General features: G+C 31.2%; 4 protein-coding genes across 5 annotated transcripts; 1 reads left to right on the top strand and 3 right to left on the bottom strand.

The window, feature by feature from the left end:
• Nucleotides 1-896: 896 nt before the first annotated feature.
• LOC132948509 (putative uncharacterized protein DDB_G0282133) lies at nucleotides 897-8,830 on the bottom strand. Its single transcript, XM_061019008.1, has 12 exons — nucleotides 8,364-8,830; nucleotides 7,493-7,580; nucleotides 7,271-7,426; nucleotides 7,050-7,199; nucleotides 6,829-6,972; nucleotides 6,529-6,702; nucleotides 6,369-6,464; nucleotides 6,101-6,282; nucleotides 2,086-6,035; nucleotides 1,919-1,998; nucleotides 1,669-1,797; nucleotides 897-1,609 (listed from the first exon to the last, which is right to left on the bottom strand). Exons 2-12 carry the CDS (start codon nucleotides 7,556-7,558, stop codon nucleotides 1,490-1,492), a joined length of 5,247 nt encoding a protein of 1,748 aa, XP_060874991.1. The 5' UTR covers nucleotides 7,559-7,580; nucleotides 8,364-8,830; the 3' UTR covers nucleotides 897-1,489.
• A 935-nt stretch (nucleotides 8,831-9,765) lies between these two features.
• Nucleotides 9,766-14,168, top strand: LOC132949359 (ATP-dependent RNA helicase DDX47). Of its 2 annotated transcripts, none has more exons than XM_061020219.1 (9): nucleotides 9,766-9,906; nucleotides 9,995-10,123; nucleotides 10,221-10,479; nucleotides 10,538-10,704; nucleotides 10,766-11,002; nucleotides 11,083-11,306; nucleotides 11,381-11,513; nucleotides 13,711-13,839; nucleotides 13,905-14,168. In XM_061020219.1, the coding sequence occupies exons 2-9, from the start codon at nucleotides 10,052-10,054 to the stop codon at nucleotides 14,034-14,036; spliced, it is 1,353 nt and encodes a 450-aa protein (XP_060876202.1). In that variant the 5' UTR covers nucleotides 9,766-9,906; nucleotides 9,995-10,051; the 3' UTR covers nucleotides 14,037-14,168. The 2 variants fall into 2 exon arrangements, with proteins under 2 accessions (XP_060876202.1, XP_060876201.1); XM_061020218.1 differs by having other exon boundaries at nucleotides 9,814-9,922.
• Nucleotides 14,169-16,206: 2,038 nt separating this feature from the next.
• LOC132949268 (mitochondrial-processing peptidase subunit beta) lies at nucleotides 16,207-18,978 on the bottom strand. Its single transcript, XM_061020064.1, has 8 exons — nucleotides 18,821-18,978; nucleotides 18,535-18,753; nucleotides 18,302-18,473; nucleotides 17,576-17,732; nucleotides 17,326-17,513; nucleotides 16,954-17,237; nucleotides 16,645-16,848; nucleotides 16,207-16,572 (listed from the first exon to the last, which is right to left on the bottom strand). Exons 1-8 carry the CDS (start codon nucleotides 18,887-18,889, stop codon nucleotides 16,432-16,434), a joined length of 1,434 nt encoding a protein of 477 aa, XP_060876047.1. The 5' UTR covers nucleotides 18,890-18,978; the 3' UTR covers nucleotides 16,207-16,431.
• A 1,444-nt stretch (nucleotides 18,979-20,422) lies between these two features.
• Nucleotides 20,423-25,303, bottom strand: LOC132949531 (centromere/kinetochore protein zw10 homolog). The gene is made up of 10 exons (XM_061020471.1): nucleotides 25,046-25,303; nucleotides 24,709-24,911; nucleotides 23,783-24,587; nucleotides 23,562-23,707; nucleotides 23,392-23,477; nucleotides 21,701-21,876; nucleotides 21,452-21,628; nucleotides 21,178-21,315; nucleotides 20,953-21,086; nucleotides 20,423-20,887 (listed from the first exon to the last, which is right to left on the bottom strand). The coding sequence occupies exons 1-10, from the start codon at nucleotides 25,077-25,079 to the stop codon at nucleotides 20,657-20,659; spliced, it is 2,130 nt and encodes a 709-aa protein (XP_060876454.1). The 5' UTR covers nucleotides 25,080-25,303; the 3' UTR covers nucleotides 20,423-20,656.
• Between the last annotated feature and the right edge of the window lie 1,280 nt (nucleotides 25,304-26,583).

Raw genomic sequence — 26,583 nt, 5'->3', positions numbered from 1 at the left:
AGTTGCTTGTCAGGTCTTCAGACACATTAAAAACTTTTCCATTTTATAGATGTTTCTAGTCAGGGGCATACCAAGGGATGGTTTTCAGATCTGGACCCCCCCCCCCACCCCCATTTATTGACAGAATTTAAAATTCTTAAGGTGCAAAAACTGATAGTATACTTTTTACATGTTTAAAAAATATGAACCCCCCTTTGAAAAATTCCTGGGTACGCCCCTATTTTTAGTGGACAAAATGAATCACATTATTTCTGCTGTTAATAATTGTTTTGAAAATGTAAGTAATAATATGAATAGCCATTAGGTACATTAAATATTGTTGCTCAACCTTATGACCGTGCCAGCTTCAAATCTGAACATCTTGGACGACTTTCTTATTTTGTTATAATTTAAGGACGAAAAACAATACTAAGAGGAAGTTTTTTTTTATAGATATTTTAAGTTTAAATTTGGACAAAATTAGACATTTAATATAAGTTATAATAATAATTTATTCACAGAGATTTGGACATAATAGTACTGGAGCCTGAAGCAGTGAAAGGGTTAATATGGATTTTTTATTACTTCAAGACTATTACTGGTAATGTGTTTGTGTAGGTTCTTGATAAGAATAAAACAAAACATCGCTATAGTATAGACACGTCTTGTCTACATTCTATTCAAAATAAGACCGTGACCAGGCGGTGACCAGTTTTCGTCGGGCGGCAGTCAGACATATGGCCAGATGCCGTCCCCACTACGGCGACTGCCACGGAACAAAGCCACACCCATGCGCACAACTCGGCCGCCTGGTCACGGTCTTATTTTGAATAGAGTATAGGTATTATTAAAAATAACCAAGAAATAGGAAACAATTTGAATGTAGTAAAGAAAAAATAACTACAAGTGTGTTTGGTAAATAATAAATATAAATATATTTTTTTTTAATCGGGCTAAATTAAATAAATCTAAAATTTCAAAATTTTACCCAACTAATTTAAAATTTTTCACTATATGTATGACTAAAAAGTTTTGAATATAAAACGATTAACTATAAGGTATTCAGTTAAATAAATAAATAGGTATTGTTATTGAATATACAAATTAGATTAAAGATATTTACAATACAGTACAATAATAAAAGTAATATAATAATATATATTATATTCCCTATCATAATGATGTAGTAAAAAAAATTATAACACAATAAATAAATATACAATTAATATGTTGTTATTTTACAAATAATAAAATTGAAAGTCAAAGAGACAAACCGGGTCAAAAACAACGCTGGCTTTTTTTTTATACCTATCAAAAATGATGAATAATAAGAATACATTAATACTAATACACAATGGTAAGAACACAAAGTATAAATAAAAATCTTTTTTTGCTATAACTTTGTAACAATGAGTTTGAGCTTTCAGCTTAAATTTATTTGTGATTAGAAATAAGCTACGCTGTATGTAGTATGTTATACACAATTATGTAAATAAATTTAAAAAACAATTCACTTGTTTGGGATCCGTTGTACTTGTTTTCTGTGGGAGTGTCTATATTTGATCACATACAATTCAATAAGACTATGTATTTTCTGTGGATTGATCTCACCACTCTTGTTGTGACAGATCTACACACACAACACAACATTAATAATAATAAATTATTTTTCTACTACATTTGACTTACTTTAGGTACAGCTTTCCTCATAATATCTTTGTACTGTTCTTTTGTTATATGTTTTTTGTTGTAGTGAGGTTTTAACACTAGTTTCACTTCCTCAATAACACGTTCTTGTCGATTAAGCTTTTCCAAGAACTACACACATGTATCAAAAATTAGCGATTAATATTTTAATTAAGATTTAAAATTTTTTGAAAATCAATAGCTAAAAATACAGTAGTAATACTCTACGATACAAATAATCAAGAAATATCACCTTATTTTTTGATTCCAATTCAACTGCTGATCCAGGTAAATCATCAACACTGTCCTCATTAGAGGTATTATGTTTAGAATCTAAAGTGAATAACAATGTCAAGAAAAATACACTATAATTATTGAACAATTAATAACACAGGTTAAGTGTTATTATCATATACTTACATTTTGATTTGGAAGAAAATTTAAGAGGTTGTAAGTTCTTAATTTTCATTATGTTATCAAAAACATTTGTAGGTTTAGATTGAGGTAGTATACTGAGCAAAGTGTCCAATTTACTTCTTACTTCACCTTTGTTTTGGTTCTGTGACGTAGATACAACATTCTTTGTTTGAGGAACAGGACTGTCCGGTGATGAACCTTTCATTTCATCCACAAACCCTTCACCAGGGGAGTAAGGTGAATCAGCACCGTTATCAAATGCTGACGTTTGACTGTCCTCATTGTCATCCAAATCGATTATTTCATCTGGGTTAGTGGCAGTAGGTGTGGGTTGAACTGGACTAGGAGTTTTGGCCGCTACTGGACTAGAAGTAAAGAGCGTATTTGTAGTGGTTGTGGCAAGTTTTTCTGGAGATTTATCTGTTTGAGTTGAACTTTGGGATTCTAAAAACGGTGGCGTTATAGTTTTAGCTACTATCTGGGGTGAAATAGAAGATTGGCTATCAGTAGTTTTGTTTTCCTCTAAAGGTTGTGCAGACGTGTCATTATGGTTGTCATCATCATCATCTTCAAACATATCAATTCTTGGCGGTGGGCTTGGTGAATTTGATTTTGTTGGTTCAAAAGGATCGTACGCCGTCTCGCTAACAACGGTATCTATAGACCGAGGAGGTTCTGGAGGTGTATTAGGTCCTCGGCCCCGTACATCATGAGGTTCAGTGTGATCTTCATCTTGACTATTGAATTCACAACTGTTAGTAGATATGTTATCTGGTTTAGAAATGGTGATTACTGGTTCAGGAGGAGTTTTTGGACCACCGCTCATGATTGTTGATATTGTTTGGGTACTGTTTTCATTTTTCTCCACAGGCTTTTGTTGTTCAACAATGACAGTTTCTTTAGACTTTTCAGGACTACTGTCCTTCTTAGCCTCAGATTTTGTCACTTGTTTGTCTTCATCACTGTCTGTTAAAACAATAACGGACTTTGGAGACATCTCTATTTCTCTAAATGGAGAAGTATTTAAATCTATGATTGCAACTGGTTTAGCATTGATCACTTCAATTGTCCTAGAAACTCTCTTACGATTTAACCATTTTGGGTTTTGGGCTCTTTTTGTGGATGTTTTTTGATTCGTCGAAGTAGTGTCAGGTACTGCCGCAGCATTGGTATTTTTTGATTTTTTGGCGTTTAATATTGGTAAGGTTTCTTGCCGTTTACGTTTCAATGGCTCTTGGGAATTTTGTTTGGATGTTGCATCTTTGTTGAAATTAACACTTACTAATATATTGTCCCCAGAAGCAAATACTTCTTTGACAGGTGGAGCGGCTATTTGACGAGTGGTATGTCGTTTAGAGAGCTTAGATTTTTTTGAGGTATCATTTTTTACTATAACTGTTAAATTATTTAATGCTATGTTGTCATTATACTCTGAAAATTCTTGATCTCTATTTGTATAATTTACATCTATATCTGCTGTATGACGTGTGTAAGCAGGTGATGGTGTACGAGAAATATCTGTATGTGACCATGGACTCATGTGGTCTCTTGGTGATTGCCACACTGGCATACCAGGTGACAATGATCTTGGGGATGGAGATGAAAACTGATAATCTTTGGATTTTTTCTTGAGCTTTTTTTTAGAAATTTTATCATTTTTTAATAGTTTTCTCTCATAGTCTTTTTCTATTTTAGAGTAAATACTTGCTATTTCTTTTGATTTTTTTGCTTGACGTTTTGATAATGGAGACACTTCACGCTGTTCATATAAAGCCGGAGAACGATAACGTTCTTTTGCAATTGTTTGATTCTTTTCATATTTTCCCATATGTTTTAGGCTTCTTGATCGATGCCTGCTCCTAGAACGATGTCTACTTTTAGAACGATGTCTACTTTTAGAACGATGTCTATTTTTAGATTCACTACGATAACGACTCCTAGAATGTTTGCGACTTTTAGGCTTACTAGATGAAATAGACCGTTTTCGCTGCTTAGAACGACTTCTTTTACGTTTCTTCCGTCGACTTCGGTCAATAGAGTCTGAATCACTGTGACTAGATTTAGATAAATCTCTTCCAAATTTATCTTTTTTACGTCTAGGTCTATCTTCAAGTACTTTTCGAACATCATACAATTCTATTTCTTTTCTTTTCTGTTTTTTCTCTTTTCGATTGGTTTCTTCACCTAATTTTTCTTTTCCTTTTCCATAACGATAGTTTCTATCTTTGGAATTTTTTGATAGTTTTTTCCATGGCACAGATTCTTTCTCAGACTCTTTTTCTTTTACCTTGTTTTTGTTATCTTTATCTTTGTTTCCTTTGGGTGCACAAGTTGCCACCTCATTTTTACCATTTGACAGTTTATCTTTTGTTTGACTACTATTAGACCTATCTAATTGACTCTTAGTTTTTTTCTTTTCTTCTTCGGAATCTGATATTGGATCAAAATTTAAGTTACTAGCTTCTATTTGCTGCTGATCAGTATCTAAACTATTTAATGTTGTACACGATACATCAGATGTAGCATCTCCAGTTAAATTTATGTTTTCTTGATCTATGGCTGTGTCATCATTTAAAGGTTCAATAGTATCGTCGTGTTCGAGGTCTATTATATCTGGTTCTTGATTCATTTCTAATGATTTAGATGTTTTACTCTCACGTTCCATGTCTGAATGAATTTCATTAATGACATCAATCACGTCATCGCCAGAGTTGGATTTATTTTCATCTTCATCAGAGTTGTCAATATTTTCACATTTATTATCTGTTTTTGGCGAAGATAATTTTGTATCATCATCAACTTCAATGCTTTCCAAACATTCATCTTCATCAGATTTTGGACTAGTTTCTCCTTGTTCAGATAGCAAGTCTATTTCTGGACTAACAGGTGGCATAGGAATAAACTGTAATTCTGCATCTCCGCTTAATTTATCATTTTTGACCTTTTCATGTTCCAAAAAAGGTCCATATTCTTTGGGTGAATTAGATATTTTAAGACTTGTAGAAGAATATAATGATATATTAGGACAGTCATCATTAGTTTCTTTTTCATCTTCTTCAGAAGACATTCCTTCATCATCTGGACGTAACATATTATTACTATTGGAAATAGGTATATGTGGTATAGATCTATTCTCTACTTGTTCCATGTAACCACCGTATGTTGGTGATTGCATATAAGCAGTTCCAGTTTGTCTGCCTATCTCTGTTTCATCATCATTATCACTAGGATTTTCAGGATCATAATAATCTTTATCGTCAATTATAAGATTATCAGCATCATCGTCGTCCAAATTGATACCTAACAATAAAGCTGGTGGATCAGGTGGGGGTTCAAGTGCTTTAAAAGTTTCTTCTACCTGAGTACTAGGGCCACTTTCTTCTTCTACATTGTATTCAGTAGTGACTGCCTTAGGAGGAGTCCGAGGTTGCTTCCTCTCACCCATTTTTGTAACGTTCATACGAAACTTGATAGGACCAGAGTTTCTGAAAGGAAAAGGATTGACTGGTTGATTTTCACTAAAATTTGGTTCATTAGTCAATTGAGATTCTTCATATGAACTTGAATTTCCAGCATTATTGTATGATTGATCAGTGTTTCTAGGATAGTTTCTATTATTATTGCGATTTGATGAATAATTACCAACATTATCAGAGTTCCTGTCAGTTCTATGATCTGAATACATTGGAGCTTGAGTGATGTGTTTATCAACATTCTGCATTTCATTTTCAATAGTTTTTTTTTTAAACTGTTTTTCTTGTACATTCAATATAGTGTCCAAAATATTGATCGAATCAGTATTATGTGATATGTTAATATTTCTACGTACAGGCCGACGTAAAATTTCACTAATTTCTTTCCGAGAGATCAAATCTGTTGTTGAAATACGTATTCGAGACATTACTGACATATTTAAAGGTCCATCACCACCTATGTCACGTTCTTCATCAGACCTAAAATGTAATAAACAATAGAAAATAATTTGATTTTTGAAAATGTCTAAGTTTTAATTACGTACTCTACAGAAACATAGTCAAATTCGTGAGGATTTCCAAATATACTTAATGATGTATGATCTACGAAACTTGACGAAGTGCCCAATGAGTTATTATCGCCAAAAGAGTTTCTACTCGATCTCGATGAACACATCCCTAATCTTTCAGTTAGTTGAGTATTCTTTTTTCTTACAGGTTTATTACCCTTTAAACAAAAAAAAAAATATAATGTTAATAAAATAATTTGATTCTATTAACTACAAAAAGAAACCAAACAAATATTTTAGTTACTTTTTTATTCCACTTTTTAACCCTGACTTTTCTTTTTGAATATTTCTTTGTCCTTTTCCCTTTAGAAGCTGTTTGTAATATACCTCCTTCAGTAGCCTACACATGTTATAATTATTTTAATATTCTTTTTATTGTAATGCTTGATAATATAAACCATTACATTTTGTCGCAGCCGTTGAGTATTCATTCGTACTCTTTCACTAGCTCTTGTTCGTGGCACCAAACGTTGTTGTAATCGTATTCTTGTCTGCCTTGGTCTAGGTAATTGCTCATCATCATTTAAATCATTTAATAGATCAATTACTTCTTCGCGATCTATATCATTATCACTTTGCTATTGGATAAAATATAAATATTGCAATTTAATAAGTAAAAACTATATTATACCTATATGTTATAAGTATCATAAATAATCTTATTAACATCTGTTGGATCAGTGTTATTTAAATTTAAAGCTAACCTGTTCTCTTGCTTCACACTGAGGACAGTACCATTCTTCTAATGGCACTGTATAAATAGGTGGATTAAGGCAGTCCATGTGATACCCACAGTCACAAATATCACACAAAAGCATTTCATCTTCCCGGTGGCTTAAATGGCAAACCTTAAAATATTTATGTATTTTCAATATGAATGATAATTACTGTATGAAGTGCAATTATATAAAAGTTTAAGACTCACCTCACAGTAAGTTAAGTCTTCAAAATTTGTGGTAAGGTTCTCTACTTCATTTTTAAGGCTTATATCAATTTTTTGTAATAACTGTCCATCAACACTTCGTACAATGATGAATTTGAAATCCAAACGATCTATGGGACACGTCTTTGCATTCTATTAAAACAGAAAATAGAGAATAATAAATAGTTAACTATTGTTTTATTATTCCAATGAATATATTTTACTTTTGCCCATTCAGTTAAACAGTTTAAACAAAATGTATGTAAACAAGAATTTGGAGAAGCTAAATCTTGTTGTCCTAGTCGGGTGAGACATATTGGACATTTATCAGATTCGCCATCAGAACTACTGGATGAAATTTCTTCATCACTTTCAATGATCTAAAAAGAATACATATTGTATAATTAAAAACATAAAATTATGAATATCACTTTGATAATACTAACGTTTGATTTCTGAGGCTTATACACTTGTATATCCGTATCACTATCACTGTCTCCAGTATCTGCCATATTTGTGATTTGTTAATTAATTCTGTAAATAATATTAAACAAATTGTATAGTGATAAACAAGAATAAAAATATAATACACTATGAGTATTGACTATCGAGTAATGAAATTATTAATTTTACATAGCTAAAATTAACACATAGGTAGGTAGGTCCTAAAATAAAGAAAGAACTGATAACTACATTTTAAATATACCTACTATTGCAAGTTACCAAACCTATTTATGGGGCAAAAAATTTAGTCTACAGAATTAACTAAATTCACTTATATTTTAATTTACTGTTTCAGACTAAACAGGTGTCAACAATATAAGCTTGAAAAATGTCAATTATGACTACTTAATGCATTAATTTCTTTAAGAAACAAAATAAAACATTATATTTATTGTATTGATTATTATAGTACCTAACCTACCGCTGCCGACATGCACTCATGTGTAATAAATTGATTACTAGTAGTTTATTAATGGTAGGCTTAATTATAAAAAAAATACCCTATACATCTAGAACCAGCGAGTTTTCAAAGACAATAATTAAAGTTGTGAGCAACACATATGTCATGTATTATGTTTAATAAACACACAATAAATTAGGTAAATGATTTAATGCACTCTAAGTAACATTGTCAACCCCAGAATGTAAATTTAACTTGACTGTTTCAACACTGGCATAACAAGACAACATCACTATCGGCAGACAGAGTATATACGCAGACAGTGGACAATCATTGGATAGCAACACAAGACTAGTGATTAGACGGCCGAAAGCCGTAGGTGACATGAGTGAACTGGAACACTGTCTACATACGTTGAGTCTGCTTCAAATGGATACGAAGTCTGGGATGGAACGGTGTCGTCCTACGATTTGTGTCCCTTGATAGATAAACGAGGACATTCCTCAGCCGACTATGTCTCTCCGTGAAGGGCACTGTGGCAGGCCGTCAGGCTATCTTCTCTCGGAACAGTGTGGTCCGGCCAGAAATACCTGTCCTGGACACCCTTCACTCCTGTTGCAGACTTCGGTGTTCGGCCTTCGGCGATTTGGCGACGGACACGGTGGCGGCGGCGGCGAGCTATGATCGGACGAATTCGTTGCGGCTGCTGCTAACGCGGCGTGCTTTCGGAACCTTCCGGAAGGCGCATAACGGCACACTTTCCACGTTACAATAGTAGTATACTCGCCAGAGGTGAACGCGATCGGACCTCGGAGCACGATAACAATAATAAAAATTTCGACAAATACAAATGATTTTAATATGATACACAAAATAATCAAAATTTACAACAAAATACAAATCACTCATGTCCGACGGACAATGTGACAGGTTAGCCAACGTGATACGCCGAGTTCAAGGACGCCAACGGTCAGTGTGCCCATGACGTAGCCGCGGCGATGGGGCAATTCTTCCCCTGATAACAATTATACCTAATATAGTGTAATCATGTGGTCAAAACCATAGACATATTAACTCAAAACCTTAGATCCAAGGTGTATTGATAATTGATATGTATCATATACAATTGTATATTATGATCTAAGGGTCAAAACTATGATAAGTATAGACGTCAAGTAAACATTGCATGCTGTCTATAGAATATGGAATGAACTAAGTGAATTTTTAAATTTTCTTAAACATGAATTTATTTATAAATATCGATATGGACGAATCTGTGATCGAAAATAAATCACTCGCGGCAACATAGATCATTGGGTGTTTTCTCAAATGTGTGGAAGGGTACTGTAGGAAGGGCTAACACTTGTGTTTAGTTTTGGCAGAATTTCGAATTGGGACGAATTGGGCACCCGTAGGTTTCTGCCATGCCCGGCCACTTCGTCCCCCAGGTATATTATTATAGACTTATTATAAGGTTCTATGTTATAAGTATGAGTTATGAGTCTTGAACCAGATCTCCACATTCGCAGTCCAAAAAAAAAAAATGATTTTATCAATTATTAATATTTTGAAATTATGATAACCACGGACTAGGGGATATAATGGACTGGAAACGACATGGTCGGCGGCGGTCGGAGGACGGCCACGAAAAGGTGTCACTTAGCTGATAAGAACTCTGTTCTTGAAGTTTTCAGCGCTACCGGTGGTTTTATTTGGCTACACAATTTGTATCTTAGTCCGTGTTAAATGCAGAGCGCGTGAACTCCAGGAACACATCGCGACCCCCCGCACTTTGCCTCTTGTACATACATTTGTGGCCGTGATAAGCTGCTCGTTTCCAGTCCATTCCATAGTTCTATGATTATATCTTAGTCCGTGATGATAACGAATTATTAAGTGTTGTTCTGTGGTATAACCATGGTTTGGTTTGTAAGAGGTTACCACTTTTAATTTCAGGCATGTGATAATTAAGGTTATGTATTTAATATTTTAAATTGTTTTTAAATGTTTATTATTATTTAATATTTATTTACGTAAATTATAGGTACGCCATCTCACTGATTTACAAGACAAACACTGATCATAGAATAATATTATAAGTATGAGTTCCGAAGAATCCAAAAAACTCGACGACGATGAAGACGACCAGACCTTGGTCACTTTCAAAGATTTGGTAGGTACAAATTATGTCTTTCAGTAATCAGTATATACGAGGTATTAAATCACAACCATAAAATAAAATGTTTATTTTTTTATTGTCACTGTTGTAGGGTGTGACTGACGTGTTGTGTGAAACTTGCGAAACATTAAAATGGAAAACGCCTACAAAAATACAAAAAGAAGCTATTCCGGTAGCATTGCAGGGCAAAGACATTATCGGACTGGCCGAGACGGGGTCTGGAAAAACAGGCGCCTTTGCCATTCCTATTTTGCAAGCACTATTAGAAAACCCTCAACGATATTTTGCTCTCATTTTAACGCCAACGAGAGAACTTGCCTTCCAAATATCTGAGCAAATAGAAGCCCTAGGTAAATACTGACAAATAATATTAATTGTGCTGTTAATAATTGTTTCTTTTTAAATTAGGATCGAGTATTGGTGTTAAATGTGCCGTTATTGTTGGTGGCATGGATATGATGGCTCAATCGTTGATGTTGGCTAAAAAACCACATATTATTATAGCAACACCCGGTCGCCTTGTAGATCATCTCGAAAACACCAAAGGATTTGGCTTGCGAAATTTAAAAGTGCTTGTAAGTAACCATTTATGATACTCTGATTGAAACATTTTTATTTATCATTTACATTGAATAGGTTATGGATGAAGCTGATCGAATTTTAAACATGGATTTCGAAGAAGAAGTAGACAAAATTTTAAAAGTCATTCCCCGAGAAAGGCGAACATTTTTATTTTCTGCTACAATGACTAAAAAAGTACAAAAGCTGCATCGGGCGTCTTTGGTTGATCCTGTGAGGGTGGAAGTGTCTACTAAATTCCAAACAGTTGAACAGCTGCAACAATATTACATTTTCATTCCTGTAAAATACAAAGTAAACATTTATAATTATTAATTTTACTTACTGTACCTATTTGTTTGTTATTTTGGTTCTTATGCAATGTTTATTTACAGGACGTATATTTAGTACACATATTAAATGAAATGGCTGGCAATTCGTTTATGGTATTTATGGCCACTTGCAATGGAACTGTTCGTGTAGCTCTTTTACTCAGAAATTTGGGTTTGGACGCCATACCATTGCATGGTCAGATGACACAAAATAAGCGATTGGCCTCTCTAAATAAATTTAAATCAAAATCTAGATCAATACTTATATCAACTGATGTTTCCAGTAGGTTAGTATCTGCCTTATATATTTATTGAAAGATTTTTATTCTAAATTTTTATTTTTTAAATTGCAATAATTCAGAGGTTTGGATATTCCACATGTTGATGTTGTAATCAATTTTGACATGCCTACTCACAGTAAAGATTACATTCACAGAGTTGGACGAACTGCCAGAGCTGGAAGATCAGGAAAAGCTATTACACTTGTGACTCAGGTACGTTATTGATTATAAAATTGTTAATATCATACAGATTATAACAGATAAAGCTAGTAATTGAAGCTTTTAAAAATAATCAAAAATTATAGATTTGAGGAAAAGAATTAAAACTTCATATCAAAAATACTATATTAAACAGTAACAGTATATTTTATACCTTTTCGTATTAAGTTCACTTTTTACTTAAAAAATGTTTATAACTAAAATAATACTGATTTAGAATGTTCCTTTCTGAATTTTTTTTTCTATTAATGCATTGCATTATTTAGAGGATGTTACACTGACATTTCCTTTCTCCGTCTTACAAGTTTGTAACATAGCAAATTGTATACTCAGCAGAACACGTTTAGCTCCATTAGAAAATTAGAGTGAATTAACCTCTTATAAAATTTAAAGGTCAGATTATTATCTAGGCAATTTTGTAGGCTTTTTTTTTTATTATTTAAGAAAATTTACAATCTATATACAAATTTATATAATAAGTAAATATGATGAAATGAATGTTACAGGACATGAAAATCTTGAGGGAAGGGAGTGTCCAGTGACACTACTTCCAATTTAAACTTAGTGGGGAGGTAACTTTAGCACTAGGCATTATTTAATAAATCACGCGGCTATTTGCGTTTGAGGCGACGAGGGGGGTTATCAGGTATTGTGCAAGAAGAAAGTTTAGATATGAGTGGGTTTGGATGGTTAAAGGTATTTTTATGAAATTTGTTATAATGATAAGAGGCAAGAGTGGATATTGATGGTATGTTAAGATCATGATGTAGGGTGCGGTTGCTAACGTACCAAGGAGCATTAGAGAGGACACGCAGAGATATTGATTGGAACGCTTGGAATTTGATTAGGTTTGAATTTTTAGTGGTACCCCACAGTTGAATTCCGTAAGTCATTGCTGGACGTAATATTTGTTTATATATTAGTGTTTTGTTATTTAAAGAGATTTTGGATCGAAGAAGTGGTCTTAATTTGTGAAGCCTGAGGTTAAGGGAAGTTCTTTTAGCTTTGATGTGATTAGCCCAAGTTAGTCTTTTGTCGAGAAGGAGTCCTAGGTATTTAACGGAATCGACAATGGGAATTGTTTGGTTATTTATGTAAACTAGAGGAATTGTTGTAGGCCTGAGGGTAAAAGTGATGTGACAGGATTTATTTTCATTCACTTTAATTTTCCATAAGCTGAACCAATCTTGTAGTTGGGTGGTCTTGGAGGTTGTTTGTAGTGGTGGCTATTTCGGAGTTGGTTGATATTATGGCTGTATCATCGGCGAAGATAGCTAGAGTAGTGTTGATAGATTGTGGTAGATCTGCTGTATATATATTATAGAGAGTCGGGGAAAGAATACTGCCTTGAGGGACGCCTGCTTTAATAGGATGTGGGTCAGAAGTTTCGTCTTTACATCTTACTGAAAAAGTACGGTTTAATAGGAAGGATTTGAGTAAGAGGAATAACGGAGTGGCTTAAAGCAAGGTATTAGTATTTTAATAAATAGTAAATTGTTTCTGCATTTTTAAATACTCGTAACTGGCTTTAAAATTAAATATAAAATAAACTCTACGAGGTTCACTAGATAATATTCTAACCTTTAAATCTTATAAGAGGTCAGTTAACTCTAATTTTTAAACCAACGAAGCTGAACGTACAATTTGTTATGTTACGCACTTGTAAGACGGAGACAATAAATGTTGGTGTAACGTCCTCTTAAATATAATAAATAATAATTACAGAGACCACTGTAAATATTAGTTCTACGATACAATATCTGTAGATATATTTCTTTTGGAATGATATAAATTCTCTTACTATGTTTTCGGAACGCTTTTCTATAATAATGATAAAATATTTCTATTAACATTATTTTTATTAATGAAGTATATTTGTATTTATATTTATATTAAGTCTTTTATTGTTATTAATTTGAGTTCATTGAGACAATGATTATCACAAGTGGGGGAAAGTAGGGTGATAATTTGATTTTTCTCTTTACTATATGCATGGAACGACTTTTTAAAAAAGTGGCTGCATTAAATCACTGATTCTTTTAGTTTTATTATGAATAATGACTACATGGTGTCGTTATCAATTAAATAACTACTGCACGAATAGCTAGCTTTCCCAAAAAAAAAAAATTAGTTCTGTCCTATAATTATTGATTTTTTATATTGAATCTTAAAATTATTTAATTGGTTTTAGTACGACATTGAATTGTATCAAAGGATAGAACAACTTATTAGCAAAAAATTGCCATTATATCAAGTTGAGGACGATGAAGTAATGTGTTTACAAGAACGTGTATCTGAGGCTCAAAGACTGGCCAAAATGGTTAATATTGCTAATCTCAGAGTTTTATACCTATTTTAAAAAATAAATTGTTTTTAAAATTACAGAATATGAAAGATATGGGAGATAAAAAAGGTAAGAGAGACCTTGACGATGATGAAGAAGGCGCAATGGGTGTAAGAAAGAAGAATATCGGTAGACATAAATCTAATAAATCAAAAAAGTTTAAAAAAAAGTAAAACTTAACACAAATATATTATATTGCTGTGATTATTAAAAATGTTTTTCCTTGGTTATTAAATTTATTGTACTGTCCAAAATAATGTTTTTGATTATTGACATAGTAAATTAAATGAATATTTTATATTATACTTTTTATTTAGTATTGATCAAAATAGGTTTTATTTTTATTGTTGAAATTAATTTATTCTTGTTGTGATTAATAAGATGATTAACACTTATTGAATATGAAGTTTTAACACCTGCACATTGTCTTAGATCATTCAATATTGCATAAATAAATAAATTAAGTTAAATTGATCTAAAAATTTAATATTTTTTTGATTATCTTATTAAGATTATTTAATATGCAGTATTCAATAGCATCATATTACATTCGATTTATGTTTTATGCAGTCTTCTATAAATACTTTTCAGTTTTAGTATATTTTATTGAAATATTAATCTACTTAACTTACTTATATATTTTGATTTAGGAATTAGAAGATACTGTTAGATATTCAAAAACACTTAAGCAAAGAATTTTAATTTTTAAACTTGAGAGTATCTTTAATGTTTAAAGAAACAAATTGAGAATTCATTAGATTTAAAATAGTTTTTTTGGGCGAATAATTAAAAGCCACATTTAAAGTTTTTATAAAAAAAAGATTTGAAGGTAGTTTTACCTAATTTTAATATTTGTCATTTATAACCTCAGATATACAGTACATATCAATACATATCAATTATAAGCGAATTTGATTCTTCAAAATATTTATGTAAAAAATTCGTAAATTATAATATATTTATATTATAATAATCAATATTATACGGTTTTCGTTATAAACTAAATAATGATGATATTGATTTTAGTTACTTTAAAAATAATCTTTATTTATATCACAACAAAAATACTTTTTCAAACTCCCTGTAAAAAACAGCCAAGTAAAAAAATTATTAAATAAGATCCTTTAGGTATCTAGGTATAATGTATATTAACAAGACACAAATAAGTGTAGTCTCCTTTTTACTAAGGAATTTATATACAATTTTAATTCATTTTTAAATAATTATAACTTGTTTAATTACCACGTAGTGATGTAATTGCAGGATATAGTGGTTTACTTAATAAATAATAAGGGTGAAAAATATTTAAAAGTTATACAATTCTAGAACTGTCTAATTCTAAAATTTTGAACAAATTAATACTTTTTGAAATAATGAAAGTAAAGTTGATCTAAATGATGAAAAACTAAATACATAAATCTTAGCCAAAACAATAGAGATTCTCCAATGAGAGAAGCTAGAAGTAAATTATCATATTTTAATAGTGCCACAATTCAAATGTTTCGGAGTGAGGCAATTGTATATTTATATGGCCCGTAGAAAAACACTCAAAGCAAATGAAGAACTCCAACAACCATGTGCTACAAATTAATCATCACTGAAAAGGTTAATCGGGGCCAGACATGCTTGTAGAAATATTATAAATACAGTAGTTTAAGGAAGGCCCCATAGAAAAACCCTAAATTTAAGATAGAAGTATTGTGTCATGAACTATAAACTAATGGACATCGCTTAGAGAGACGGGTGAGATATAGTGTGGTAGAGAAGAAACAAAGTAGTAAAATGTATACAGATGACAGATCCTTTAGTGGCCTTCACTACTTAATGTTCTCTCTCTCTCTCTCTCAGTTATATGGTTTTATAATCACCTAGCAGGGCGGAGTGGAATGCACTGTCAATTAGTTAATAGGTCTATGGATTGTGTGAAGAGATTTTAGTTCACAGTGGCACCTATAACAAATGTCATAGTTGGGTAATTCAGTGGTATCTACATAAAATTATATAAGTATATACTTATAAAATACGATACTTTGAAATATATCATTTGGTGAGGAGGTATGTATAGAATATTTTTGAGCTTTCTGTACATAAAAGAAGGTGGAGGCAGTTTAATAAGTCCTCATAGTTTTCAATAATTCATATAGATAAACCGTTATTTACTTATGGCGACGACAGCGCTTCATAACGGCCACATCCATTTTTCGTGCCGTGTAAATACGGGCCAGTGAGCGATCTATAGAATTTATAATCAATGATATTACTAGTCAATGTTTACTAGTAAGTGACTAACTGCTACAAGGTATGAAAATGAGAGGAAAAAAACAAAATTAAAAAAAAAACAAATAATATATATTTGTATTTAATATTGTCCTAATCAACAGAAATACAATTAACACCGTCTCTAAATACAATTGTACAGAATTATATGGATATAAAAATGTTTGATAATTTTGTACATCGATAAATCGAAAATAGGTTTAACAGATTGGTTGAATAGAGCAAAATTTTACTGCAGAAACGGCATAATAAGTGGTATGAATGAAAACAAAAGAATTTATTCTGACAAAATTACAAAACTACCCAACGCATAGCAGCTCTCAACCTATTGTAATCAACCAATTGTTCAACTGGACCAACAGCAGCCACAGCTGGACACCTATCAAACAGATATTTCATTGCGATGTCGTGAATGTTCTTGGCACTAACATCCTAGATAAAAAAAAAATATATTTGAATAATGTGTTATTAACAGTGATTTTTATAAAACAATAATATATTTACATTGATACGAGCTTCCAACTCATGAGGGGGTATACGTCTGTTATAGCATAACAATTGACGACCAATATCTTCGCATACTTGAGTAGATGTGTCCAACTGTAATAACATGTTTGTTTTCAAAACGTTCTTGGCGCGTTCAACCTCTGCATCAGTCACAGAAGCACATAATCTCATCCATTCTTCTTGTAAATGGAAAGTAAATTCCTAACAAAACAAATAAATAAAAAATATGACTTTTACTAAATAGTAAATATATTTAAGTTGTACAATCTCGTTTTTAAGTGATGTTTAAACAGTATGTTAACTTACCGCAATCTTCATTTTATCACATACAAAGTATGCTCCCCACAAACCGGTATCTTTGTAACATGTGTTGAATGACTGGAAAGAGTGGCATAGGTCTAATGAATCAGCAAAGCGGGCTAAACGATTGGCATTGTTGTTACCACCTCCTTGAGAACGATCCCAAGATCCAATTATGGTATTGGCTACCATTAAAGGTATGTTATCAGCATCAGCCCATCCACAGCTTTCAACTGCAATTGCAACATGTGCCAAGGGTATGGAATCATCGCGGGCTTTGATTTCTGAGCCTGGATTGAAATAATTTTAAAACTAAGTTAATCATATAAGAACATATTTATACATTTCAAATAACTCTAAAATTGGGAGTATTTGTACCAGTGAATCTGCACTTAGAGTAATGAGGTACATCAGCATCCATGTTCAAATTTGTTGGGTTTTTAAATAATGATTTGGCAAGACAAACCAATTCTTCGTGGTCTACTCCGCCAGCACCAGCCAATACAAGACGAGATGGTCTGTAGAACAAGTCTACATATTCTTTAAGTTCTTTACGTTTCAAGGAACTGAAATTGATAAATACAAAATTATCCCAAATTATTTTTAATAAAAACAATTTTTATTTTACTTTATGTTTTCAGTTGGTCCTAGAATTGTTTGACCTAAAGGTGTTCCTTGGTAAGCAGTGGCATGCAAGTAATCAAATACAACTTCTTGTAAATTAGTTTCAACTTCTTGCATTTCCCTAAGAATCACTCCGCGTTCTCTATCAATTTCATTTTCACCTATTAATTACAAAATTAAACATGTCAAACAATTATTTTGTTTATAATAAAGTTTATTGCTATCAACATATCAAATTATATCACTACTTTTTAATTTAAATTGAATTAAAAATTTTAATATAAATTCATACTATTAGAATTAAATTGCCATTTTATAAATCTGATTTAATAAAAAATATTTCAATTTAGTTTTTATACAATATCAATATTTTATTCTTTCAGTTAATTTTTGAAAGAAATGTTGTATCCTATCTGGTTTATGAATGAAAATAATATTACTTTTTTACTTGTTATTTAAACACAACAAATAACTGGAAAAATTAACAATTTCAAAATATAACATTAAAATTATAGATTTAAATTTAAAGTAACTTAAAAAAAAAAAAAACAGGTCATTTAAATAGAAAATTATTTAAAAGATACCTACATAATTATGAAATATTACAGACATTGATTATTGATGTACTAGGAAAGTGCAATATTGATAAAAATTGTATTTAATAATTGTTGTAGTGACTTCATTATGAAAACACATCTATTATATATTATAACTAAATATTTTAACTTACCAAAATTAGAGTTTTGAAGAATGTCGGACAAAATTTCAACGGCTTTAGGTACATCGCTTTTTAAGGATTTGGCATAAAAGACAGTTTGTTCCCTAGAAGTGTATGCGTTTAAATGAGCACCAATGTTTTCAATTTCCAATTCAAGGGCGGTCTGTGATCTTGTTGGTGTGCCCTATAGAAATTACACTACATGTTAGAAACCGCAATATATATATTTATATGAGTGTACTTGCCTTAAATAGCATATGTTCAACGAAATGGGCAACACCATTATTGCTTGCCGTTTCCCACCTTGAGCCGGCATCTATCCACAACCCAACGGTCGCCGTTTGAGAACCGTTGTCTTCCGTGGCCACTCGCATACCATTTTCTAGTGTGGTGACCTTTGTCTCTGGTACGTTCACGCGGGGAGAGACACACGATGCCACAGTAGACTTCCAGCAATTGGGTACCTGTGCAAAACTTTGTGAGTTCCTAGACGAGAATTTTCCTTATCTGTGCGCCGTATTCAGCACTTACCTGAGTGACTCCCGATTTCAATGTGAAGGCCTTCAAAGGCGTTTGGATGGTTAATAATCGAGATGCCATTTTGAAAAGTCCCTACAACCTTTACGTAGTCGATGAAAAATTTAGAGTGCACGCTCCAAGGACTGTAAGTACATAGGAAAATTGGAAAAATCGTTATCAACGCCTAAAACATATGATTATCAATTCAACGCCGTTGACAGTGTGTCCCTGTAAGTGACAACGGAATTCACGTTTACGCGCGGCAGGCTGCACTGTAAGAACGATTACAAAATGGAGATAATATTGCTGACATTTTTAAAAATTAAATATTTGGTAATTTGGTTATATTATATTATTATCTTGAATTAATTATTATTATTATAATTAAATTATTAAGGACTCTGATTATTATAGAGGTTCTAATTTATGACTGGTCCGTCCCCGGATATTTTGTGTCAATAACGCGACTGCACCAATTACCCATGTTCCTAATAAATGGCTTCTACTGTATTTTTTTTTAAATACGTATAGAAATCCGTAAGCACGCTTGTGCACGATCTTTGAAATATAAACTTTACGTTTATATTAATTTTCGCACTTTGGGTATTGATAGTCGCGCTGATGTAATAATATATAGGTACTAACTTGAATCTGTTAAATGTTAATAGATACCTGCAGTCTGCGATCAACACAATTTTATCGATAAAAATGTAATCATAAAATGTATATATTTGTATTTTTGATTTTTAAGTAAAATAATATTTAAGTAAGAAAAGGGTTACAACAAGTTTTTTAACAGCTATAACGTATTACATAGGTACCTATTATAAGTAGGTACTAAACGATATTTGTGATTTAATATTATTGTTATGACTCATGATTATTTACCTATTTATATTTTTGATATTTTAATTTATAAACTTGATAATTAACTTTGAATTTTTGTGTTTTTTAAGGAAAATGCATTTGAAATTTTTTTAAATTTGTCGTTTTTTTACTTGACTCTTTGTTTTTTAGATTTGAAGTGCTTATCCATTGATAGACTCCTACATTTTTATTCGTAATAACATTAAATTACATTTTTTTTTTGTTAATCAGAGCAACAAATTTTATACTGTAGAATATAGTTTATATTATTAAGTAATAATAATACAAGTCAGGTTTTTATTATTAAAATGTATAGTTTAACCATTGCCCCTTTGCCCCTTATTATGTATCTAACGACACTCTACATAGAGATCTAGCCATTTCAACAGTCCAAAACGTAGCAAAAACCCTTTTGACAAACGCACACACTCCAAATTCCACAACCATTGTAATCCCTTGATATCCGAACTATCCACCAACGCTATTCCTGGTGATCCCAAAAGGCGACTCAAACGTACCTGGTGTCGTGACCTACTTAACTAAAATATGTATGTATCTCTACTTCCCTTTTGCTTTGTATACAGTCTCATTCTCTCATACTAGCACATTTAAAATAAACTCCTAACCTTAAGTGACTCCAATGAGAGGCTTCTTATCTCCTGTTCATTCAAGCCATGTATCCTCCATCACACACGCTTATTGTAAAATAATAATTACAGATCGTGTATTTAATAATAAATGTTAAAAAAATAAAACAGTTAAAATTTTTTAATTAATTTCTACTTTGTTATATTATATGGTACAGTTAGTAATAATATATAACTTGTATATTTTTAAACAGAGTATTTTCTTCAACAATATTTTTAATTTTCAAATGTTATGATTATCAATGTAACATTTTATAAAAAATATTTTCATAATAGTATAATATTCAAGTAAAATTGGTAATGACGTAATTATATAATATTTATTTTTAGTTCACTACGATTGTGCAGTAGCCAAAATATGTTTGAGTAATGCTGCTCTTCTATCAGTGTTTTGAAATAGAGCTTTCAGCAAGCATTTTATTTGATCAACCTTTAATTCATTAGCCAATGGACCTTTCCCATCCGCCCAGCGATTTTCAATATCTTTCATACTCGAACTCAATATATATACTAATTCATTTAATTGCCACCATTTAGGAACGTATCTATGAACTTCTTTGGGCTCCTAAAATCAATCATACAAAATATATATAATTATACCATATTATGTTTGCATTCTATTTAAAATACCGGAAAAAAGGATGGAATATCTTTGATGATTTTGTTGAAAATGGATGAGTACTGTTCGGCTGAAGTAGCTGATATGTCTTCTAAGGTGAACAGTTTATTAACAACACACTCAAATAATCCATTACATGAATAACCTAAAAATAAAATAAATATATTAAGAGCTTTATTTTTAGACCAATTTAATATTAGTATTATTAATATTATAATATAATTTTGTGTATTTACCTATAAATTTACAGTAAACAGTTGACGGCAAAATATCTCTCCACAAATCACTCAGGATTGATAAAAGATCATAACACTGTGACATACTTTTTTCAACAGAATAACCTAAATTTGCATTTACAGCCATCAAAATAATATCTGAAAAAGATGTATGTATTAGTCTAATATACAAGTTTTATATATTTTATTAAATTATAATCATATATAAAAAATGTAATAGATTCCAATAGATTTAAATCAACATAAATCAATAATTTTTAATGACAATTCTTACCAGATTGATTGACAATTTTTTCAATTTGTGTAATTTGCTGTTTGCATTGAGAGTGGAGTATTTCACTAGCTAAATTTTTTAGCTTTTCAAGCAAGTGAACAATAAGCAAGTTCTTGTAAGTTGGACTTAATTCAGCCAATTTTCGAGTAAAATACATAATGTTATTGTAAAGAACAGCTGAAAGTGTATAAAAAAAATTATAAAATTAAATTATATAGAGAATTGTACAATAATGAATAATTTATATACCAGATTGCTGAGGATGAAATTCTAGCACTTTGCAATGCTGAAGCGGTATCACATCACAATACATAATTGTTATGTTATTTAAAATATCATGATATCTCCAAGTATTATTTTCTGGTATGGTAGACATTTCTGAGGCCACTGTATCAATAAGATCTAGAAATTCTAATAATGATTTACTGAAAATAATAATTATTTATATTAGATTAATTAGATTCATAATCCATCTACATACATGAAAATAAATGTATCTTAGTTTGTCTTCTTAAGGCTTAAAAACTACTGGACCGTTTTCAATAAGAGTTATATCAATAGATTCTTTAAGACTCTGCAGATATTTATTGCTTAATTTTTTAGTTACTAAAGGTTGTTATAAGGTGGCTCACACCAGAGAAATATCTATGGTTGAATCTAATATGGGGGTCATATCCCAACAAAATTTTAACACATCATGTATATAATAATGCGAATATATATGCATACTGACTAAGTCTACTAAAATCTTTATATGACACCCCCCCTCCCCCCCAAGTTAGTAAGAATAGTTACGTACTGATATTGTATCAAAGTCTGAGTCCAATATTGTGATTGTTATTAGTATACTGAACGTTTCAACTTCTTGAACACTCAAAATTGATCCAATACGTATCGAAACACTCAAATTTCTTCCTTGAAAATCTTGTTTGTATTAAATATTTTAATTGATGCAAAACAGTTGTATATTTAGGAATTTTTCATGGAGGGGGCCCATTTAATTTTCCAAACACATTTAAATGGGGGGCTCCACTACAGAATATATTAGATATTTAGATAGGTATTTATGGGTCCAATGGGGGTCCGGACCCCATGAATCCCCCCAACTCCTGTAAATACACTACTAATTCAAAAAGAAAAACAATAGAAAGGTAGATTAGTTTTAACTCGGGCAAAGTCAGGTAATACGGCTAGCTTAGTACCTATACAATAATCTCTAAAGAGTTAACTTGAAATACAAAAAAAATATTTTAGTAACAACAAAAATAACTAAAAAATAAAAACAAATAATTGAAAATCTTCTTGTATTTAACATATTTAACAATATTGTTGCATACATTTTTTTTTTTTATTATTATTTTAAATAAGTAATATACAATCTGTATCAGTTGATACAATAAGCATATTAGGCTAAGAGTAAAAACTAACATGAGTATATTTGAAGAAAGATGGCGCCTAAAGGTGACACTTTTAATTGAGGAGCTTAGTGTGCATGTTAGTTACGCAAAATATCTCGACACTTTAGTCGCATTGGATGATTGCCGGGAATGGTAAAAGACGCTAGATTTTAAATTTGAGGATTTTTGATATAAAAATTGAATTAAATACTGAAAAACAAATTATTTTTAAACTAGGTATATACGTGCATACAATATCATATTAGTATACAATTTAAATGTTAATACCATTATAATTTACAACCAATATATTGGAAAACTTGAATTTTTATTACAATTTAAATATTTATTAAATTGTGTATAAAGAGAATGTTTTGATTTAAAGAATGTATCATTTCAAGGAGTGTGCTGCTCGCTGTGGAAACAAACTTCTTTATGTTTGTTCCGGGGTTTAAGCACCCATTAAGGTTGTATGACGTAAATTAATGTTATTTACTATGATGTAAGATAAGTAATAATTTAAATAATTAACTATCAATTTACCTCACTTTACTTTGAGGATAAGCAAAAATTTTTTGGCAAAACCCGTTATCATCTAAAACATCTTCATCAGAAGACCATCTGTTTTCCTATAAGAAAAAAAATTACTAGATATAATAATACATTAATAAACCTCATACTACATAGGTTGTTTTAAAACTAAAATATCTTACATTGTTCACTTCGACTAAATCATGGAGATCTTTCTTTATAATAGTTCTTGCTCTATCATAGTATAATTGACTTATTTTTGTGAAAAATAAATTATCAATATTTTCAATATAATTTATCAATTCATCATTTGATTCTTCAAAAAATCCTAAAAAATCAACACGTTATACATGAATGCAAGGGTATTTTTTATAATATAAAATAAAATATATAATTTTATTACCTAATTCACTTAAATATTGGTTGAATTCATGAACTTCAATCAATTCTTCTCTAAAATTATTAAGATTATGATATTTAACTGGTATGGCATTAAATATTACTATGTCTTTAAAATGTTTACAAAATTGCTGACTTGCATAAGATCCTAAATAAGACATAATTTTGATTTCATTAATGTCAGCAGGAAGAGTTGAATTCAAAAATTCAAATACATCCTTGAGTTTTTTTATAATTGCTGACAGAAATTCATCTTCAGTATTGGAAACTTTAAGAGTCAATGTTGAAACATTCACAAATTTTACAATATCAACTTGTAAGTTTTGATCAATAATTGGTTTCACAATTAAATTTATTAGTTTATCTGAAAATTTTTTGACTTCAATATTCAGACAGTCAAAATGTTGCAATGCGAACACAGTATCACAAATATCATCCTGACAGCCAGATATTTTTAAAATAACTCTCCAAGAGTCTTGGCTTTCCTTATCATTCTCCGACCATACTATTTTTTTCCCCCAGGCTGCTACACAGTTTGAGTGAAGGACATCTGTTAGTCTCTGGTGTTCTCGCATTAACGGTTTATACACATCTAATTTTGTTAAATGTTCATTGTTTAATAAAATGTGTTGAGCAGTTTGCAACTTGTTTATTTTATCAGCTAATGATAGTTTAGTTTGACTATCACTTGTTAGATTCATGCTTGCTTCCAAAACTTGTTCTATAATAATCAAACTATTTTTGTTTTCTTCCAATGTAGATTTAAACATTTTCAGATCAGACATAGCGTCTACGACTTCTCTTTTAGTCTAGAAATGGAAAGACACATTTTTAATAACCTAACCTATGTGATTTAAAGCCCATGACCAAAGCTAGATAAAGTAGATATACTATACGGTAAGCAAAATAATATTTATGTTTCTAATTTACCTGACTGTCGATTCGTGATATTAGGTTGTTGATTTGATTTGAATATGACTGGGCCGTATCTAGCAACGATGCAGCGTCCCTGGACACCACTGCGAATTTCATGTAACGTTGTTCCATCGCTTCCTTGATGTCATATTCGAGGTTTGTGATTTTGTGTTTGAGTTCAGATACATTTTTGTCCAAGTCCGTCATTTCTACCTCGCCTGCAGCAACAAACCCAACAACAACGACAACAACAAACACAACGATTATTAAAAGAAACAAAACAAATGTTTAAAACGGTCTGTGTGTGTGCATAAATGCGATACCAAAAAAAAAAAACCAGACGACGACGTACCTGCGGAGGCCAATACGGCAGCCAGAAAGCTCATAATTAGGATTTTCCCCGCTGATGTTTATAAAAACATGAAAAAGTCAATTTATATATAAAATATTAAAATAGTCAGTTGGGTCTTGAATCGTCCACTCAAACACACGTCACACACACATTGTCATAAAGCAATATTATTATTATATATACACACTTACACATACGCGGGTCGTGATAACGTCAACGTATTTCGCGGCGTTTTAAAAGTACAATAACATTGTCATACATTGTATATGTTTATGTCTATGGTATGTGGTCAGAACAGCACTAGATAACGGTTATCAGTCGTATATTCTTAAGGGGCCGATGAGTAGCGGCAATTTCTGTCTTTGTCTAACCACACGTGGAACATAGGAATTCAGACGTGTTTTCGTTCCAACAAACCGATTGATCATCTAGTGAAGCGATGAGAATTTTAAAAAAAAATGAGAGAGTGTGTGAGCCCACCATATTATACTCTGGGGAAGAGTTACTAAAACTTCTTTCATAAGTAATTGGGCCCGTGAAATTATAAGTGAATTAGGGAGAGAGTGAGAAAAGTCAATACAATGAAAAAATATGTAATTTACGATGGACATTTTTGTTTATTAAATTATTTATAATTTAATTATTTTGGCCATATATAAATGAATAAACAAACGTGTCGTTTCATTTTTCACAACGATTTTTTTTCTACCCACACCTCAAGAAAGAAGTTTTACTTCAAAACAAATTTGAATTTTTCGTCAAGTCTACTTAAGATCGACTTTCTCAGATTTTAATTTTGAAGTAAAACTTCTTTCTTGAGGTGTGGGTGGAAAAACATCGTAACGAAAAATGAAACGACACGTTTGTTTATTTATTTATATATGTCCATAGCAACCATTAATAAACAAAAATGCGTATCGTAAATCACATATTAAATCAATTACATTGCATATATTATATTAGTGGTTACGATTACTGAGTAAAAAGAAAGCGGAGGAATGTGAATATGGAGTTACAAAAAAAGCAAAACAAAATCGAGATGAATCTCGACCTTTACCTGTAACGAATGTAGTATATAGCCAACCCTATTGGGCACGACTAAGATCGTCAAAACAATTTCACTAAAGATGGAAATTCACTCAAATTTTTAAACTAACATAACTAAACGTGATCTGCTAAGCGTACAATTTGAAATGTTATGCGTTTGTAAGACAGAGAGAACGCATGCGGGTGTAGCGCACTAATAATATAATAATTAATAACTAATAACTATTGCAAAATTGAGCACCAAACGAAATTACTCTAAAATTGTAGGCACCATGAATTTTTGTTTGCCCTGGGGCCCGCTGGTCCTAATAACATACTTACAAAGTGGAGGGCTACCTACTTGGTATTAATTTTTAGTATCGTGTGTTGGCCACAAACATAATATAAATCGTACGCAAACAAGTTATTCATATTTAATCTTTTTATTTAATTTATTTAAGCATATTTTAATCTTATAATAAAATATCAACAATAGATATGCTGGCTAAATA

The sequence above is a fragment of the Metopolophium dirhodum genome, chromosome 7 (assembly GCF_019925205.1).
Source record: "Metopolophium dirhodum isolate CAU chromosome 7, ASM1992520v1, whole genome shotgun sequence".
NCBI lineage: Eukaryota > Metazoa > Arthropoda > Insecta > Hemiptera > Aphididae > Metopolophium > Metopolophium dirhodum.
This window is presented reverse-complemented; position numbering and strand designations above follow the sequence as displayed.